The following is an 18,444-nucleotide window of genomic DNA, read 5'->3' as shown; positions in this document are numbered from 1 at the left end:
TGAGATAAAATACTTAAAAATGGGGGTTGGGGAAGAGGAGACGAATGGACTACAAAATCCACACAGTGAGAGGCATTTTCTTTGTGAAGTTCTGATTTATATTATTTGGTGGAGTGTTTTTAGTTACTTTTTAGTCTATTTTCATATATACTGTATAACATCCTGTTTGATATTGTGAAGGTAATAAGAGGAAAATGGACTGAATTTGGATGTTAAGATGAGTTGCTTAGGCAAACAAAAGATCTTCTGAGTGGTCCTTAAAAAAAAAGAAACACAAATATATTTGTTCTTTGTCACAGTACTCATCCATGCAATTAGATGAAACCGCCGCCGAAATGAACAAAACAGCATTCAGTCAGAAAGTTGCAAGAAATATTTCACCATTATTTTATCAAGATGCTAGAAGGCACTATGAACAGAGGAAAGCAACCACAGCAGCACACTGCAAAGTCAGAACTGCGCCGGTAGTAATGGCATTATTGCTTATGTAGACGTGGGTTTTATCATACTCTACCATGAAAACCAAAAAAAGGGGTTTTGCTCTTTTACTATGGAGAAAGAATGGCAGAGCCAGATTCTACCCAGAAACCATTCCCCCTTCTCTGTTACACAGAGAAGGATTTACAATCATTTTCCATTCAGTTAAATGCTGTGACTCTTTGAAATCCTATACTAGAAGCTTCCTCTAACTAGTCTTCCTACTTCCAGTCTCACACCCCCTCCATTCCTGGTTCCACACAACTGCCTGTTATATCTTTGATATTCTTTTCTTTTTAATTTTATTTTATTTGGCCACACTGCAAAGCATGTGGGATCTTAGTTCCCCAACCAGGGATTGAACCCGTGTTCCCTGCATTGGGAGCACGGAATTTTAACTCAATGTCTAGAATAAAAGTTTGATAAACAAAAAGTTACAACATAGCAAATGTCAAAAGTATTAACAGAGATAAGTAACAATGGTACAAAGCAGAGAATGATGAACTCTACCTCAGATGATCTTCACACAGATGTTGCTTAAGGTGATCTTCAAGAATACATAAAGCTCACTATGCTAACAAAGATGGGAGAGGCATTCCATGCAAAAGGAACAGCATCTGCAAAGCTATAGAGATATGCCAAGGAACAGTGCAGTATAATCATGCAAGAGTAAAGAATTTAGTGTGATTAAGCAGAAAGTGCAGGGTAGGGAGTGGATTTCAGATACACTATAGAGGTAGGCCATGGAGGTAAAATTTAGATTTTACCATGTAGGTGACAGGGAGTCACTGCAAGTTTTATAAGGGGGAATGACAATATTATACATGTATTTTAGAACAGTCCTTTTCTTAGCCCTGTGTAAGACAGAATGAACAAAACCTGACCAGAAACAGAAGGATAGGATTATTTTAGTAGTTTATTAAGAGAGACACAGATTTGGAAATCCCCCCAAAGCAGGGTGAAGCAGAAGCCAAGTGAGGGGAAGAGACGGCTCAGGAAGCAATGCAAAGTGAAGATGGGGCCAGAGAGAGCTTTATGGAATGCTGGCAAGTCGATGTGGACAAAGATACGCGTTAGCAACTCACACTGAAAAGAATGAACAGAGAGGTAAGCTCAAAGGAAATCTAAGAGTGTGTTGTAGCACCGAAAAAATGACAGTGGTCAATAGTGTCAATCGTTATGAGAGATGTTATACAATAAAGACTAAAAAATACACATTCCTTTTGAAAAGTAGTTAATTTGTGACCTTCCTGAAAGCATTTTCAGTGGCATCTGGGGAGTGGGGAATGGTGGAAAAGCCTTACTTGCAGCAAGTTGAAGCCTGAGTGGGTAATGAAGATACTGAAAAGAAGAACAAATCAGTCTTTCAAGATGCTAACATGTGAAGGCAGTGACATGAAGATGTATATAGATTGAGGAAAACATAGGGAGTTAACAAACAAAAGAACAGAGGGTAACAACTGATGAAGCAAGTCTTCTGAGAAGACAGGAAGGGAAAAGATCATCAGGAGAGGGAGACTGCTTAGCTCCAAGCTAAAGAGACGCCTATTCCTCTGAGACTGAAATAAATGAGACAAAAGTAAGTGTGTAACGGTGTGGGGCTATGTGCTGAGACAGTTCAAGCCTTATTTATCTCTTCAACTCAGCTCCTTCCCTACCACAACGCCTAGCACACACTGGGAGTTAATAAATGTGTTAAAAGGCGGGGGCTAGGGAGGAGGGGAATACCCCACAAAGGCAGGGGGTTGTTTTACAAATTATTTTCTTTTATTAAATTATGTAAGGCTTGTCTTTAGGACCCCTTATAAAGTACACAATTTGCAGGGCAGGTAATAAGAATTTAGTTTTGTCAGCGCTCAACAAAACAAGTCGGTAGCATGAGCACAAGTTAACCTGTGGGTTGCTATCAGTTGGAGATGTAGTTTAGCCTGGCACAGATGGCACTTGGATGGCTTTTTCTGTGCCAAGTCTTCCATAAAATTTTGGTCTTTGTATCTTGCCCCATTTCAATTTTCCTTTTTAATCTTGTCTCTGTGTTCCTAACCCAATTTGATTGCTATTTGCTGTCTCTACTTAGTGGTCTGAACTTTGTGCCTTGGTCATGGTACCTTAACTTTCAAACTCAGCTTTGAATATCTTTAAGAGGAAAGTTCAGTCACTCTGATAAATTATCTTAAATTTATTTAATTTTGATATAATCTGCCTCCAAACCCAACCCAAACTCTAAAATCTGATGACTTATGAGTTGAATATGGACTATAAAATTTTTTGGCGGGTGAGGGGCAGAAGGTTTTAAATTAGAATTAGTTGACAGCATTTAAAAACTCTCCTGAAAAATCTAGGTGATTTGGTAACATTGGCCACATGCTCCTTCATGGTAACAATCAGCTGGAGCTAAAGAGCAGCAAGGTCCCTTTTCCAGTCTCCCACATTCCCCTTGTTCCTCCACTCCCAACCCACGATCTCCCCAACAATTAGCTAAGTGTCAGTTTTCATTTATCATCTTATGTTCTGTTCATTTGACTTACTTTATTACCAACCTGGCACTTTGTAGGCATCTGAGTTTGTAATCCTTGATAAAGAAAGTAAATAATAGGAGGGCAGAGACCTTGCTTATCTTGTATACCTTTGTATTCCCAGGGTCTAGCTCAAGAAGTATTTGTTGAATAAGCAAGCTTTTATTTCAGAAGAATACTTTTACTATTAAAATCAAACTAGAAGGAAAAGAAGTTGAATATATATAGAATTGTTAAAGATCAAATGAAAAAGATACAGTTTTGCTAATATGGGTTTGGGGCTCAAAGTTAGGACTATGACACCTCAAATACTGGGTCCCAGGGGGAACAAAGCTAACCATTTCAAATTAAAAACAATTAACAGATTCATTTATCAATGTATATACCATACTTGTTATAACACCAACTCATTAGTAAGGTGATTGATTATATTTATATATATAATTTATGTATTTAGATATGTAAAATTATTTAGATATGTAATTTATGTATGTAATATATATTTAGATATGTAATTATGGAAGAAATAAACTTCATTTTTCCCCTCTTAAAAATTTTACATGTACACAAGAAATGCATGCTCATTGTAGAAAAATTATACAATACAGAGAACTAAAAAAAGTCACCAGTCATTCTACCACTTAGAGGTAACAATGGATAAGATTTTGATGTATGTATATTTTGATAAATACTTTTTGATGAATGGATACATATGTGTGGTTTAGATTTACATGTATGTGTGTGTATATATGATCATACTTTAAATACAGCTAATTTCTGATCTCAGAAAAATTGATTTAATTCAGCCAGTATTTGCAGACTACTATATGCAAGGCATTATTCCAGTCAATGTCAAGATGTAATATCTTTTTTCATAGTCATGAAATAACTGAATTGTTTAAAAGAGCAGCTGTTAAATAAACTAGTCTATGAGAACAGCTGAAGATAATTACAGTTGACCCTTGAACAACACAGGGGTTAGGGGTGATGGCCCTCCGTGCAGTTGAATATCCTCCTATAACTTTACAGTTGGCCCTCCATATTTTCAGCTCCACATCCGTGGACTCAACTGACTATGGATTGTGTAGTACTGTAGTACATATTTATCAAAAAAGAATCTGCAGGGCTTCCCTGGTGGCACAGTGGTTAAGAATCCGCCTGCCAATGCAGGGGACACGGGTTCCAGCCCTGGTCTGGGAAGATCCCACATGCCATGGAGCAACTAAGCCTGTGCGCCACAACTACTGAGCCTGTGCTCTAGAGCCCGTGACCCACAACTACTGAGCCTGCGTGCTGCAACTAATGAAGCCCACGCGTCTAGAGCCCGTGTTCCACAACAAGAAAAGCCACCACAATGAGAAGCCTGAGCACCGCAACAAAGAGTAGCCCCTGCTTGCTGCAACTAGAGAAAGCCCGCGTGCAACAAAGACCCAACGGCAGCCAAAATAATAATAATAAATAAATAAAATTTTAAAAAAAAGAATCTGCATATAAGTGGACCTGGGCAGTTCAAACCCATGTTGTTCAAGGGTCAATTGTATTATGAGAGGAAATATGGCAGAATGGAAAGACAGCTCTACTGCATGAGCTTGGATAAGACCCTTCCCTCACTTATGACATTGAAATAATAATAATGTTTACCTTAGAGAGTCCTTATGAGAATTAAATGAGATTATGGCATAGAATGTTTGGCACATGAATACATAATAGTTGTGTTTATTATCATTGTAATGATATTGATCAAATTATGTTGCTAATATACCATCTTAACAGTAACTGAAGTGGTTGTACCAGTTAATCAGAAATGAAGTTTAAGAATTCAATGAATGTGGACTTCCCTGTTGGCGCAGTGGTTGAGAGTCCATCTGCCGATGAAGGGGACACAGGTTTGTGCCCCAGTCTGGGAAGATCCCACATGCCGCGGAGCGGCTAGGCCCATGAGCCATGGCCGCTGAGCCTGCGCGTCAGGAGCCTGTGCTCCGCAACGGGAGAGGCCACAACAGTGAGAGGCCCGCATACCACAAAAAAAAAAAAAAAAAATTCAATGAATGCAACTCAATAACAAAAATCCCCAAATAATTCGATTAAAAATTAGACAAAGGACCTGAATAGACACTTTTCCAAAGGCATACAGATGGCCAACAGGTACGTGAAAAGATGCTCGGCATCACTAATCATCAGGGAAATGCAAGTCAAAACCACAATGAGAGATCACCTCACACCTATTAGGATGGCTTTTATCAAAAAACAAGAGATAACAAGTGCTGGCGAGGATGTGGCAAAGATGGAACCCTTGTGCACTGTTAGTGGAAAGGTAAATTGGTGCAGCTACTATGGAAAACACTATGGAGGTTACTAAAAAAATTAAATATAGAACTACAATATAATCCAGCATCCCACTTCTGGGTATATATCCAAAGGAAATGAAATCAGAATCCCTATGAGATATCTCAACTCTCATGTTCATTGCAGCATTATTCACAGTAGCCAAGATATGGAAACAAGCTAAGTGCCTATCAACAGATGAATAAAGGAGGTGTGTGTGTGTGTATATGCATGCACGTGTATGCACGCACACACACACACACACACACACACAGTTGACCCTTAAGGAACGCTAGGGTTAGGGACGCCTACCCTTCACGCAGTCAAAAATCTGTGTATAATTTGACAGTCTGATCTCTGATTTTGTGGTTCCACATCCACAGATCAAACTAACTGTGGGTCCAACCTACTATGGATCATGTCGTACTGTAGTGTGTATTTACAGAAAAATATCCACATCTAAGTGAACCCGAGCAGTTCAAACTTGTGTTGGTCAAGGGTCAACTGTATATAAAATGAATATTATTCAGCCATGACAAAGGAAATCCTACTATTTGCAACAACATGGATGAACCTAGAGAACATTATGCTAAGTGAATAAGCCAGACAGAGAAAGGCAAATACTGTAGATCTCACTTATATGTAGAATCTGAAAAAAAAAAATCAAACTCATAGAAACAGAGAGTAGAACAGTGGTTACCGGGGAATAGAGGGTAGGGAAACAGGGAGATCTGGTCAAAGGGTACAAGTTATAAGATGAGTAAGTTCAGTTGTAAGATTAATAAGTTCTGGGGATCTAATATACAGCATGATGACTATAGTTAATAATACTTTATTATACACTTGAAATTTGCTAAGAGAGTAAATATTAAGTGTTCTCACACCACACACACACACACACACACAAACACACGTAACTATGTGAGGTGGTGAATGTGTTAATTAACCTGACTGTGGTAATCATTTCACAACGTATATGTGTATCAAATCATCATGTTGTATACTTTAAATATATATAATCTTATTTGTCAATCATACCTCAATAAAACTGGCAGGGGAGAAAAAAATTCAACTGACTGAAGATTTTGAGAGAAGTGAGTGAAGTTTTTCATTTCTAAGTTATCTCTCTCACAAAACTAGGGTACTTAAAAAAGTATAATATAAAATCTGCTTATTTGGGACTTTTACACTAGCACTTTTATAAACTAGGAGATGAAGAAAGAAATAGTAAGAATATCTGAATAACTTGGTTAAAGTTCCTTGTTTAGAGAACTTTTGTAGAGCAAAATAATCCATATAATTTTTTTTTTTTTTTTTTTTTGGCGTTACGCGGGCCTCTCACTGCTGTGGCCTCTCCCGCCACGGAGCACAGGCTCCGGACGTGCAGGCTCAGCGGCCATGGCTCACAGGCCCAGCCGCTCCGCGGCATGTGGAATCCTCCCGGACTGGGGCACGAACCCGTGTCCCCTGCATCGGCAGGCGGACCCTCAACCACTACCAGGGAAGCCCTAATCCATATAATTTAAGGAAATATTTTAAATTGTTAGATGTATCTCAGAAGACAATCACTTTATACATACTTGTAAAATAGTATTTATTATAGTATAGTTACTTTTTAGTTTCTCTCTACTTCTGTCTTACCCTCATCTCAAGGGTAAGAGGTATATCTTATGCATTTATTGATTAAAGAACTTAATGAAGAAACCAAAACTCCATAGCTTTAATTCCAAGAGGAATTATAAAGTGGAACTAACTCAGGCCTTTGCCTGGTTATCAGGATATTAGCACCTGAATTATTTAAGCAGATTTTTCAGAATGGCTCCAGGTCCTGACTCATCAAGATTAAGAAGCCTGGGTTAAGGAGACAGAAGGCAAAGTTTAAACGTGAGTGTGTTTGGTAGTGTATCTGCCTGCATGTCTCAATGAATTCAGAAGCATATAGAAAATGTTTTTAAATTATTACTTTTTATTATCTGCTCAAGCCCTCTAATGGAACACATAAGAGAATAAGCTCTGAAAAGAGTGGAATGAGATGGCCACTAATAACAGAAACATTTCTCAAATTCCCTCAGAAAGATGAAAAAGTAGAGGGCAAATAGAGTTTAACCTACCTCTCTCTTTGCAAAGGACAAAAAGGAATTCAGCAGCAATTTGCTTGACTCCCAGGTCAACATGTGTCATGAGGCGCACCAGCTTATTTCTCACAGTTGAGCCAACTTCAGGTCGATTTGTCACATCCCTCAATGGTGGTAAAACCTAATGGCACAAATGCAAAACCACCATCAATCGTTTAAGTATTAGAGTAAGCGAGAATGGTACCAACCGAGCTTAGTTTTTTAAGAGTAGAAAAAACATTAAAAACTAAATAGGTTTGCTTCCAAATAGAATAAAGCTAAACAAAAAACAAACCTCAAATAATTTCATGCCTGTAATGAAATTTCATTTGAAGTGAAACATGTCTTCACTGTACCACCATGATATATTCAAACCCATTCCTGAGTTTTTACTCATCTCAGCACCTGGAATGCCCCTGCTGCCTCTATCAAAATCCATGTTAAAGTCTGGGTCAAATTTCTCTTTCTTCCTTAATACCCTGACTCATATTGATTTTTCCCTTCTTTTAATTCCTGCAGCATTTTCATTGTTTACTAAAAAATACCAAAAACCCTGTACATATGTTTTCTAGTTGTTTTATTTTATAATAAAATGGTTATTAATTATTGAGTACTTCTTATGTGCTAGTTGCTGTAATAGATGATATGCATACATTCTCTATCATCAACCCTCACAGGAACCTTGCAAACGAGGTAGTAACATCACTATCACCCCTATTTTATAGACTGATCCTCAGAGGAATTACATAACTTGCTTGGTTTATCTGTTTGTTTGCTCACTCACTCACCCATCCATGCATCCACCCAGACCCCTCCTCTTTTGGTTCTCCACACTGGTTGCTTCATCTTAGCCTCTGTGCCAGTTCTCTTTTATCCTTTTGTGTTTAAGTGCTGGAATATTCAAGGGTTAAGTTCTTGGGCAACATTTCTTTACTATTTTCACTCTCTATTGGTGATCTCATCCAGTTTTACGGCTTTGTATGGTCTCTATTTACTGATAACTCCCTAAAGTATATGTCTATCTTGATTTCTTCCATGACCTCCAGACTTTTATAGGCTTCTCAAATTTAGCATGTCCTAAGCAGAATATTGAAGCTCCCAACAAAGCTGTTCCTTCTACAGTTTTCCATCTCATTAAATAGCAAGTCTGTTCTTCCAACTGTTTACTGCAAACACCTTGGAAACAGCCTTGATTCCTCTCTTTCACATCCCACATCCAATCCATCAGCAAATTATTCTGGCTCTACCTTTGAATTATATCCATAACCCAACAACTTCTCACTATCTCCTCTAGTATTACCAAATTCAAGCTACCAATATTTCTCATCTGAACTATTACCACAGTCTCCTAAGTCATCCCTGCTTCCATCCTGGTCCTTCTATGATCTATTACATAGCAGCTAGGATGATCCTTTGAAAGTCAGATCATGTCACTCCTCTTCACAAAGTCCTCCAGTTCCCATGGCTTCTCATCTCACTCATAGTAAAAGATGAGGTCCTTCCAAATTCCTTAAGTTTCACATAATGTGGCTTCCTGCTTCTTTTCTGACTTAATTTCTATTATATTCCTTGCTTACACTGCTATAGTCTCACAAACCTCCATGGAACTCTTTATACTCACCGAGCACTTTCCTACCTCATGGTCTTTGCATTTGCTGTTCCCTCTGCCCAGAAACTCTTTTTCTGGAAACTGGCTTGGCTCATTCCCTTACTTTCTTCAGGTCTCTGTTCAAATGTTATTTATAGGAAGACATTCCCTGACCACCCTATATAATTAACCTTCAGCATTCTCTTTTTTTAATCCCCCTACCTCTGCTTTAATCTTCCTCACAGCACTTATCACCACCTAACACAGTATATATTTCTTTCTTTATTGTCTGCCTTCTTCCACAAGTCAGTTCCATGGGGGCAGGGATTTCTTTCTCTTTTGTGTACTGCTCTCAGTGCCCGGCATATTACAGGTTTCGACAAATATTTGATGATTGAAGGAAGAATGAATTAATTCAAGTAACTTTTTAAAAGTGCCTTCTATAAGCTAGGCACTATGCTAGGAAATGAAGATAGACACAAAGTCAAATTATAATTTACTATACCAGACTCTTTATGTGTATATTATTTTTTATTTAATCCATTCAGCTGACTTCCTTCCTTCCTTATCTCTTTCTATACGGAGTACCTACCATGTATCAGGAGGTACTGGAGGCCCTGGAGATACAGCTGTGAAAAAAACCCGGAAACTAAATCTCAGAAAACTGAGTAATCTACCCAAAGTGTTTATAGAATCCGTGTTTCAATATCTCTGGTAGGATAGAGCAAAATGCTCTTTGTGATTATCTCCCATTTCTAGAGGAATGAGACATGTAACAAATGATTTCATGTGGTATGTACCTACAGTTCCAGAGTATAGTATCTATTAATAAAGGTTATCACACAAAAATTTTCTTAGCTATGTTTTGGGTTCCTTAACAAGTTTTTGAAGTGAAATTTTATAGTCTTCATTGTTACATATCACGCCCTAACTGCATATGTATGGAGCATTTCTATTTCCCCCCAAATACTACCCTCCATTAAATTTTTTCTTTTCTTTGAGAAATCTTGTCCAGTTCCTCTTTCAAATCCATAGCATCTTCATCTCTTCTATTAGCCTCTCCAGATGAATCCAATCTGAATCAGTAATTTCTACCATCTGTTCTCTTTCTACCTGCCCAAATACTGAATACTCAAGACCAATTTACTTTGGGTATGCACGACTTGGATTTAATCAGGAATTAACTATGGGGCACAATAATTAATTAGCCATGGTTCCATTTACACTATTATCAAAGTTAATCATCTGTTACTTTAAGTTCTGCCCTTCTTGATCCTCATAGTCTATAGTGCATCTTCCTCAGAAAGAAAGTGTATTTCTGTATCGTGCCTTGTATCTTTCTTTAGTTATCTTTTACTTGTCATGTCTCCTTCTTTATCTGTACTGTAGTATTTCTTTGAGGATAAGGAGTGGGTCTCACAATCTTTTGTATCTACATAATGTATAGTCCAAGACCTTCATATAAATAATCTGTTTAACAAACAGATTTTAGGGGGGCTATCCTGGTTAGAGATGGCAAAATCTAAACAGTTTAGTTGAACGTGGATCTCCTCTGTGAAAAAGCTAAAATATAGAACACAAAGTATTTTCATTTATTATTCTCCACCAAGTCCTCCTAGTCATGACAGAATGTCTTAAAATAATCAAACTTGGAAATGACCTTAACTCATCAATTAACTAATTTATTTTGCTTAAATGATTATTCATGCTTTGATGGTAGCTAGTCTTCCAATAGACTATGAATTCTTCAAAGATAAGAGTCCCTACTTTCTAATTTCTCCTTATCAGCAATATCTATTAATGTGCTCTACACACAGTAAAGTGCTTATTAAATCTTGACCATAAACATATGGGGGAAAATGAACCTAGTTAATTTATTAAGAGAAATTCTATATGGCAATAAGTGAACAATGGGGTGAATGGTGGTACCATGTAGTGAATGAGGAAAGAAGGGGAAGACAGGGTGGGGAGGGATGGGAAATCAAGAGATTAGTTTGGGATACGTTAACTTAAGATACCTACTACACATCCAAGGGGAGGAGATGAGTAGGCAGTATGTTATATAAGTCTGGAGCTTAGGGGACAGGTCAAGGGTAGAGACAGAAATTTGCGAGTCATCAGTGAATAGATGACTTTCAAAACCATGGCTGTTGAATGAGACCAACAAGAGAGTAGAAATGGAGACAAAGATAATATTGCCTTGGGGAGCTCAAACACTGCAAAGAAGAAGTTCCCTGTTGTGTCCTAGACACCAAGTGAAGAAGGTACTTCAAGTAGGAGAGAATACTTAATTACATCAAAATGTTACCGGGGAATAAAAAAAAGATTTGAGAACTATTAGATTTGGCAATATCGGGTTGATGATGTTTGACAAACACCTTTGTAGTAGAGTGAAAAGCATGAAAACCTAATTACAGTGGGTTCAGAAGAGAATCAAAATGAGTAAAAGGAAGAGAGTGGGTGAGCACAGAAAACTCTCCTGAGGAACACTGCATAAAGAAGAGAAGAGAAATGGAGAGGCAGCTTGAGAAGTGGGATTAAGGGAAGGTTTTTCTGCTTTTAAGATGGAAGATGTGTTTGGGTGCAGACAAAAATGATCCAGTACATTAAAAAAAAAAAGATTAATATAAGAAGAAAGAGAGGGAGTAAATGCAGGAGCAAAGTTCTTGAGGTGAGAGGGAACGGTATCCAGGATATGAGTGCAGAGGCTGGCCACAGAAGGAAGCAGGGACAATTCATCCCTTGTGATAGAGCGGGGAGACATAGGACATGGGGGTACAGATAGATGCAGACAGACAGTAGATGCAGAGGTAGAAAGATGACTTCTTACCATGAACTCCAACTACTACCATCTTACTCCGAACCTTCATCATCAGCTCTCTTTTGGGCTGGTCTCCTCACATCTACTCACACTCCTTTAGTCTATCTTATATATAGTAGCCAGAATATCTTTAAATATAAATGAGGTCACATCACGTCCCTTCTCAGAACAGTCCAATGCTTTCCCTTCTCACTTAGAAGAAAATCAAAATTCCTGTACAACCTTACATTATTTGGTTCTTGCTTACCTCTTTTACTTCATCTACCACTCTCCCCCTCGCACAATGTTCTCCAGCCTTCTTGCTTTTCCTTAAGCATACCAAAGCATCCTCTCATCCAGGGACTTTGAATTCGTTCTGTCTGGTACATTCCTCTTCCAGAATATTCTCAGAACTATTCTCAGAGAATATCCTCTTCCAGATATTCTCAAAGATCCTTTCCTTACTTATCCAAGTTTCTGCTCAAATGTCATTTCCTCAGAGAGGTTCTTCCTTATTCCCTTAAGTTTTCCCTTCCCCTGTATCTTTCTTCGGAACAGTTATCACTACTTGCCATTGTATCATATATTTATTTACTTTTTGTCCTCCTACAATAAGGGAAACTCCACAAAGCAAAGACTTCATTTGTATTTCAATGCTTAGAATACAGCACACAGATCTCAATAAATATTTGTTGAGTAAATGAATGAATGACTAAAAAAAATAGACCGGGTCACTTATTTCTGGATTAGGAAGATTTCAAAGATTCAACACTAACTTTTTTGAGTTTCTGACATTCTGAAAGAAAATGACTGTGATAGAATTTGACTCATTAATTTTATGTTAAAAAAACACATATAAGATTAACTTTGAGATGTTAATATGCATTAAACAGTTACCTGATCTTTGAGAAATTTTCTGATGTTTCGATGGGCTCGGGAACATTCTGTTAATAAGCTGAGAACTGGAGTTAGACCCTCTCTATAGCTGCTTCCCTACAAAGAAAACCATACATGCTGCATTAGTTTAGTTTCTGTAACAGTTTACTTTTCTTCATATAACTGAGTATATTAATACTCTTTTTTTGAGAGGGAGACACCTTTATGTTACCAAAGCTGTACAGACTATTTTAAAAATTATTTTCCTAAAAATATTTCCATTTCATTAGTTATCTTCATGTTTACTAATGCCCATTTTTATCCTTCCTGGATTTTTCTACATTTTTTAGGGTCCTCACTGGCTCAGCAAATGGGCTTAAACAAGGCGAAGGTTTTGATGACCAACCCATCCTAACTTGCTGCCTTTTAATACAGATACTCGACAAAGCAAGTGACAGAAAAGAGAAAATAAGCAGCTTACTACAAATGGAAAGTTGACAAATTTCTTTTAAAGATGTCTTTTAGGTGTTATGGAAAGTAGTTATCATCAAGTTTTGGGGGGGAGATATTTTTACTTCTAGAACTTACAAAATACCTACATAGAAAAGTAATTACTTTTTCCTTTGTTTTCAGGCTCTAGTCACAATTTTGGTGTCGCATCAACACAATTTTCAGCTTTAAACAAATAAATTCACTTGGTTTCAGCAATTTATCATTTACTACAGTAAAATGCTTTCTGGAGTATAAATAATTGTTCAAGATGTCAGCTATAAAAAAAGAGCTTAGATTCAAAAATCACATCCTGTGATGCCTGTATGTGTGTACAATTACATTCTTTAGAAGCATCTTCTCAATTTTATCAGTCTTACCTTGTCTATTCTCTTCTCCATAAAACTAAGTAAAACATGAATGGCCTCCATATTCATACCATTGTATACCATGGTATTATTTTTCAAAACTGTTTCTTTCTCAGCTGTTTTATCACTGGGCAGTTCATCTAGCGTCGTTGCTTCTGGGGCTGTTTCTTCATGGGTTAATGGACAAATGAGAACATCCAAACAAGAGACTGGAACATTGCTTAAAAGGTTGACTGCATTGCTGAAAAGCAATTTAAAAAGACAATATTTTAATTTGACTGACTAGTCCTTTAAAACACAAACATAATAAGTTCAGAAGTGACTTTTAGGAGTCAATTAAAATTCTTCTTTTTCAAAATGAGCCTTTAATATTATTTGGCATTTACTGACTAACAGAAAATAAAGAGAACTGTTTCAAATACGCACATGACAAATTAGAAAGAACAGATGTTAAATGGACACACAATCATATGATGTCATGTCACTTTTTGAAATGCTAAAATAGGAATTAGTGAGCTTTAACAGTAGCTCTTTAATTTTATTATGATACAATACTAGATTTGCAGTTTTTCCTTGGGATTTTAAATCCTTTTGTGGATTCACTGATGTCTTATTATTCCTTAGATTACAACATAAAGCATTTGAGGAACACTGTATATAAGCAGCTTATCACAGAGGCAACAACATTAAAAACCAAATATTGTAGGATTAAATTTTGTCCTTTCTAGATACAGAAATACAATTTTTAGATCATCCCTTATTTCATAAGACATTTGCAGAAAATGGTAAATGGTGCTTTTTCTCCTGTCGTCCCCAGATTTCTTTAAAAGAGGCCAACATAGCTACTTCAAATCTCTATCCCCCTAGGCCTTTCTATGTATTAATGAAATAATGAGCCTGGGATGCACACCAGTAGGGGGAACCCAAACCTTGTATTTTTTTTCCCTAAAAATCTTGTTCCATTCATTGCTCAGTGTATAAGAGATTAAAATTAAAATTGTTAGTGTTTGACACTAACAATTTAAAAATTAGACATGCTCTCAATTCATATATTTTCCTTCATGCATTATTTCATATTTTTTCTTTTAAAAGGAGAGGTGGTGTTCTGTGCTAACTGGATCTTAAAAGTCTGTGCCTCAGAACTTCCTGATAAACAACAATGGAGAGACAGGCATTACATTTCCTAGTGACAGAGAAGCAGATCTAAAAATAACTGCATCCTGACTAAAAATAAACTCTTGCAAATACAATTTAAAAGTCTAACCACTTGGAAACCAAATTCAGGGCTTAATCTAACTGATGCTGTCTTAATTTATTTAGCCCATAGTAGTTCCTTTTAATTTAGATTATAGTGACACCCTCAAATATAAAACAAAATAAACAACAACAAAACAGAAATAAAATACAAAATATTTTCTCTCCTTTACCCTGAAGTGTGGCTGCATTTCCCCAAGAATGAATATTTCTTTTTTTTCTTTTTATATTACGGGAAAAAAAATTCATAAGAACTCAAAGTTGAAAAAGTAGACAATGGAGAACAATAACTGGTAATGTAAAGGGCACCAAAAAATCAGAACCAAGAACAAAAATAATTTAACAAGTCCTATAAATGAAAGGTTCCTGGTAAAATACAAGTTATTTGGTTGTCCCCACTAAGAATCTACTACTGCTGCTGCTGCTGCTATTACTACTACTACTATTCAACAATGTTTCTAATTTTGATTATTTGTAAATAATTGCAATTGGCTGAAATACGATGCTTTTCCCTCAAACTTTCCTTTTAAAATTTTTGCAAACATCTGTAGTTCCTTATCTATAGATAAATATATTGCACTTCTGACTTAAGCATTTGGAAACTGTTATTAAATATCATAGATTCACTGGGGTTAAAAGAAAAAAAAATAGAACTCTACCTTAGAATTACTTTCTAAAACTGTAAAAGCCACTTTGAAATGTTAGGTTTTTTTCAACACATAGAGCAATAGGCTGGAGTCCACCAGTAGTATGATTCTCTGAATCTACCATAGAGACCACACTGAAAAGTTTAAGGCAATGCATTTCATTACAAAGGAATGCTTCCCTTTAAATTCATTTAAAATAAGCAGTTTCCAGGAATTTCGTAAATTTAAGAAACCAAATGTAGAGTTTGATTCAACAAATATTTGGAGGTTTTAGGCTTTTCAAGAAAAGTTCCCATTTTCTCGTTTCTTATTAAACAACTGGGTTCCCAAACAACTACAAAATTAATTTTCTGGCTCACTGTGTTTGAGCTATTCTTTTTAAGTAAGGAAAGCCAGCTTTTTGAGCTGTCACTTCTCTGACAGTTTTATTTGTGGTAGAAGAGTGTATGAAATTCTCCAGCTACCAGGAAGTCAGTGACTATGCACAGATCTGCACAATGGTGTTTGCATTCCTACTCCAGGGGGTAGAAGTATTGTGTATATTACTCTCCCCTTTTCAGCTTCCTCGAGATCATTAATCACTGGGACATGACATCCTCCCACTCATACTCCCAGCCCCCTCCTGATATGCAGATTCAAAAGCAGGGCCTATTTAGAGCTCCTTAATGCTCTGATTAAAGCCTTGATAGCTGTGGGAGAAGGAAGGCAACCTAAAATCCAGGCCTGTATCAATCGAGGGGCTAAACAATTTAATACCAGATGACACTAAGGAGCATGATAACAGTACAAGCAGACCTACAGCTGTTGGCAAACTTTCCTGGTCAAATGTATCTTCTTTACATTTGGGGCTCACATATCGTTTTTCATGGCTGGAAAATCTACTTAAATGAACCTCAAGATCTCCAAAAGATTTTCACATGTAAATACCTAAGTTTACTTTAGTCTAACTCAGTTCAGTAATTATTTATTGATTACTTATGCCAGGAATTTTTTAGGCAGGTATTACGAAGAAAATAGAAATAAATCCCTGCCCTTCTGGAGCTTATTTTCTAGCATGTAGAGAACAGTCAATTAAAAGTAAACAAACAGGGCTTCCCTGACGGCGCAGTGGTTGAGAGTCCGCCTGCCGATGCAGAGGACACGGGTTCGTGCCCCGGTCCGGGAAGATCCCACATGCCGCAGAGCGGCTGGGCCCGTGAGCCATGGCCGCTGAGCCTGCGCGTCCCGCAACAGGAGAGGCCACAACAGTGAGAGGCCCGGGCGTACCGCAAAAAAAAAAAAAAAAAAAAAAGTAAACAAACAAAAGAAGTTAATTGAATAGAAGGTAGAAGGTGATAAATGGTCTGAGGGTAAAATTCAGGAGGTAAACAGGACATGTGAGTTGTAATTTTGAATAGGGTAGTCTGAACAACCTCACTGAGATGGTGTCATTTAAGCAAAGACTTAAAGGAAGTTAGGGAGTGAGCCCTGTGACTACATAGGGAAAGGGCGTTCCAGGAAGAAGGGCAGGAGCAAAGGCCCCAGGGCAGGAGTAGTGGCATGTATGAAGAACTGCAATGAAGTTGGTGTGGCTGAACCACCACACACAGGGCGAGGAGTGGGACAGGAGCTCAGCTGGGTAACAGGGGGCCAGATTGGTTTTACAGGCTATTATGACTTTAGTTTTTATCCTGAATGAAATGGGGAACCACTACAGGGCTTGGCATAGTAATATACTCTATCCTTATGTTAAAAGGATCACTCTGGCTACTGTGTTGAGAACAACTAGTAGGATGTCAAAGGTGAGGAAGGCCAACCAGTTAGGGTGTTATTATAATAACTCAGGTGAATGAACACGGTGGTAACAGTGCAGTGGTCAGATCTGGATACATTTTGAAGATTTCCTGATAGGCTAGTTGTGGGGTGTGAGAATCCACGGTTCTAGCCTTAGCAAGTGGAAAGCTAGAGTTGCCATAAATTGAAATGGGAAACACTGCAGGAGAAGCAACATTTTAGGGTAAGAGTAAGAGTGTAATCTTGGATATGTTAAGTTTGGAATGTCTGTTATACTTCCAAATGGAGATGTTAACAGGAAGTTAACTGTAAGAGTCAGGGAGATCAGGGAGGGAGATCTGGACTAGAGATATAAACTGAGGAGTCATTAGCATGTAGATGGTATTTAAAGACCAAGACTGGATTAGATCAGTAAAGGAGTGAGTGTGGATTGACAGATTATGAGAGATAGGCCTGGGGCACTCTACCATCCAGAGGCTGAGTGGGAGAGGAAGAAATTACAACTAGTGAGGTAGGAGGGAAACCAAGATAGGATGGTATCCTGGAAGAAAGTATATCAGTAAGAATGGAGTGATCACATGTGGTCAAATGATGTGGACAGATCAAGTGACTGGATTTAGAAACACAGAAGTGACCTTAATAATAGCCATTCTGGTGTAGTGGGACTAAAACCTGAGTAGACTAGATTCAAGAGAGAATAGTAGAAGAATCAGATAGTCGATACCTAGAGGAGGTTTACTGCAAAGGGCAAAAGAAGACTGGAACAGCAAATCCAGGTGGCAAAGTGTTAACCCATAGAGACCTGGTCATTGTTCTCTAAGTATGCTGTAGACATAGTCTCATTTCTGTATTTGTCCATGTTTTCTCCTGTTTAGAATGGTCTCATTCTTTAAGATTAGCTCAAGTCTCACTTTATTCTCAACAAATATTTACTATGCCTTGTACTAGATGCTAAGTATACAAAAATAAATAAAATATGCTCCTTTTCCTAAGAGAAGACAGCATAACATAATTTGTAGAGCAATGGGTTGAATTCTAAGTTGCCTCCTAGAAATGTGTGCCTTGGGCAAATTACATGACCTATTCTAGGCCTTGGTGTCCTTAATTCTAAAGTAAAGGGAAATAAATTTATCCCATCAGGTTGATGTGAGGATTAAATGAAAAAAGGCATGCAAAGCACTCTGCCTGGTACATAGTAAATGGCAGCTATTAAGGAG

At 37.5% G+C, this 18,444-nt stretch overlaps 1 protein-coding gene across 2 annotated transcripts in view; it reads right to left on the bottom strand.

Annotated features, from left to right (window-relative positions):
* RIC8B (RIC8 guanine nucleotide exchange factor B) overlaps nt 1-18,444 on the bottom strand; it is a 127,490-nt gene that overhangs the window by 37,074 nt on the left and 71,972 nt on the right. For both annotated transcript variants that reach the window (XM_060025539.1, XM_060025540.1), the window contains exons 5-7: nt 13,566-13,794; nt 12,718-12,813; nt 7,430-7,574 (exon numbers count right to left, since the gene is read on the bottom strand). In XM_060025539.1, coding sequence (XP_059881522.1) covers nt 7,430-7,574; nt 12,718-12,813; nt 13,566-13,794 — 470 coding nt within the window. The remainder of the gene's footprint in view (nt 1-7,429; nt 7,575-12,717; nt 12,814-13,565; nt 13,795-18,444) is intronic.

This window comes from Delphinus delphis, chromosome 11 (genome assembly GCF_949987515.2).
Source record: "Delphinus delphis chromosome 11, mDelDel1.2, whole genome shotgun sequence".
NCBI lineage: Eukaryota > Metazoa > Chordata > Mammalia > Artiodactyla > Delphinidae > Delphinus > Delphinus delphis.
Note: the sequence above shows the minus strand (reverse complement) of the source record. Positions and strands in the feature narration are given on the sequence as shown.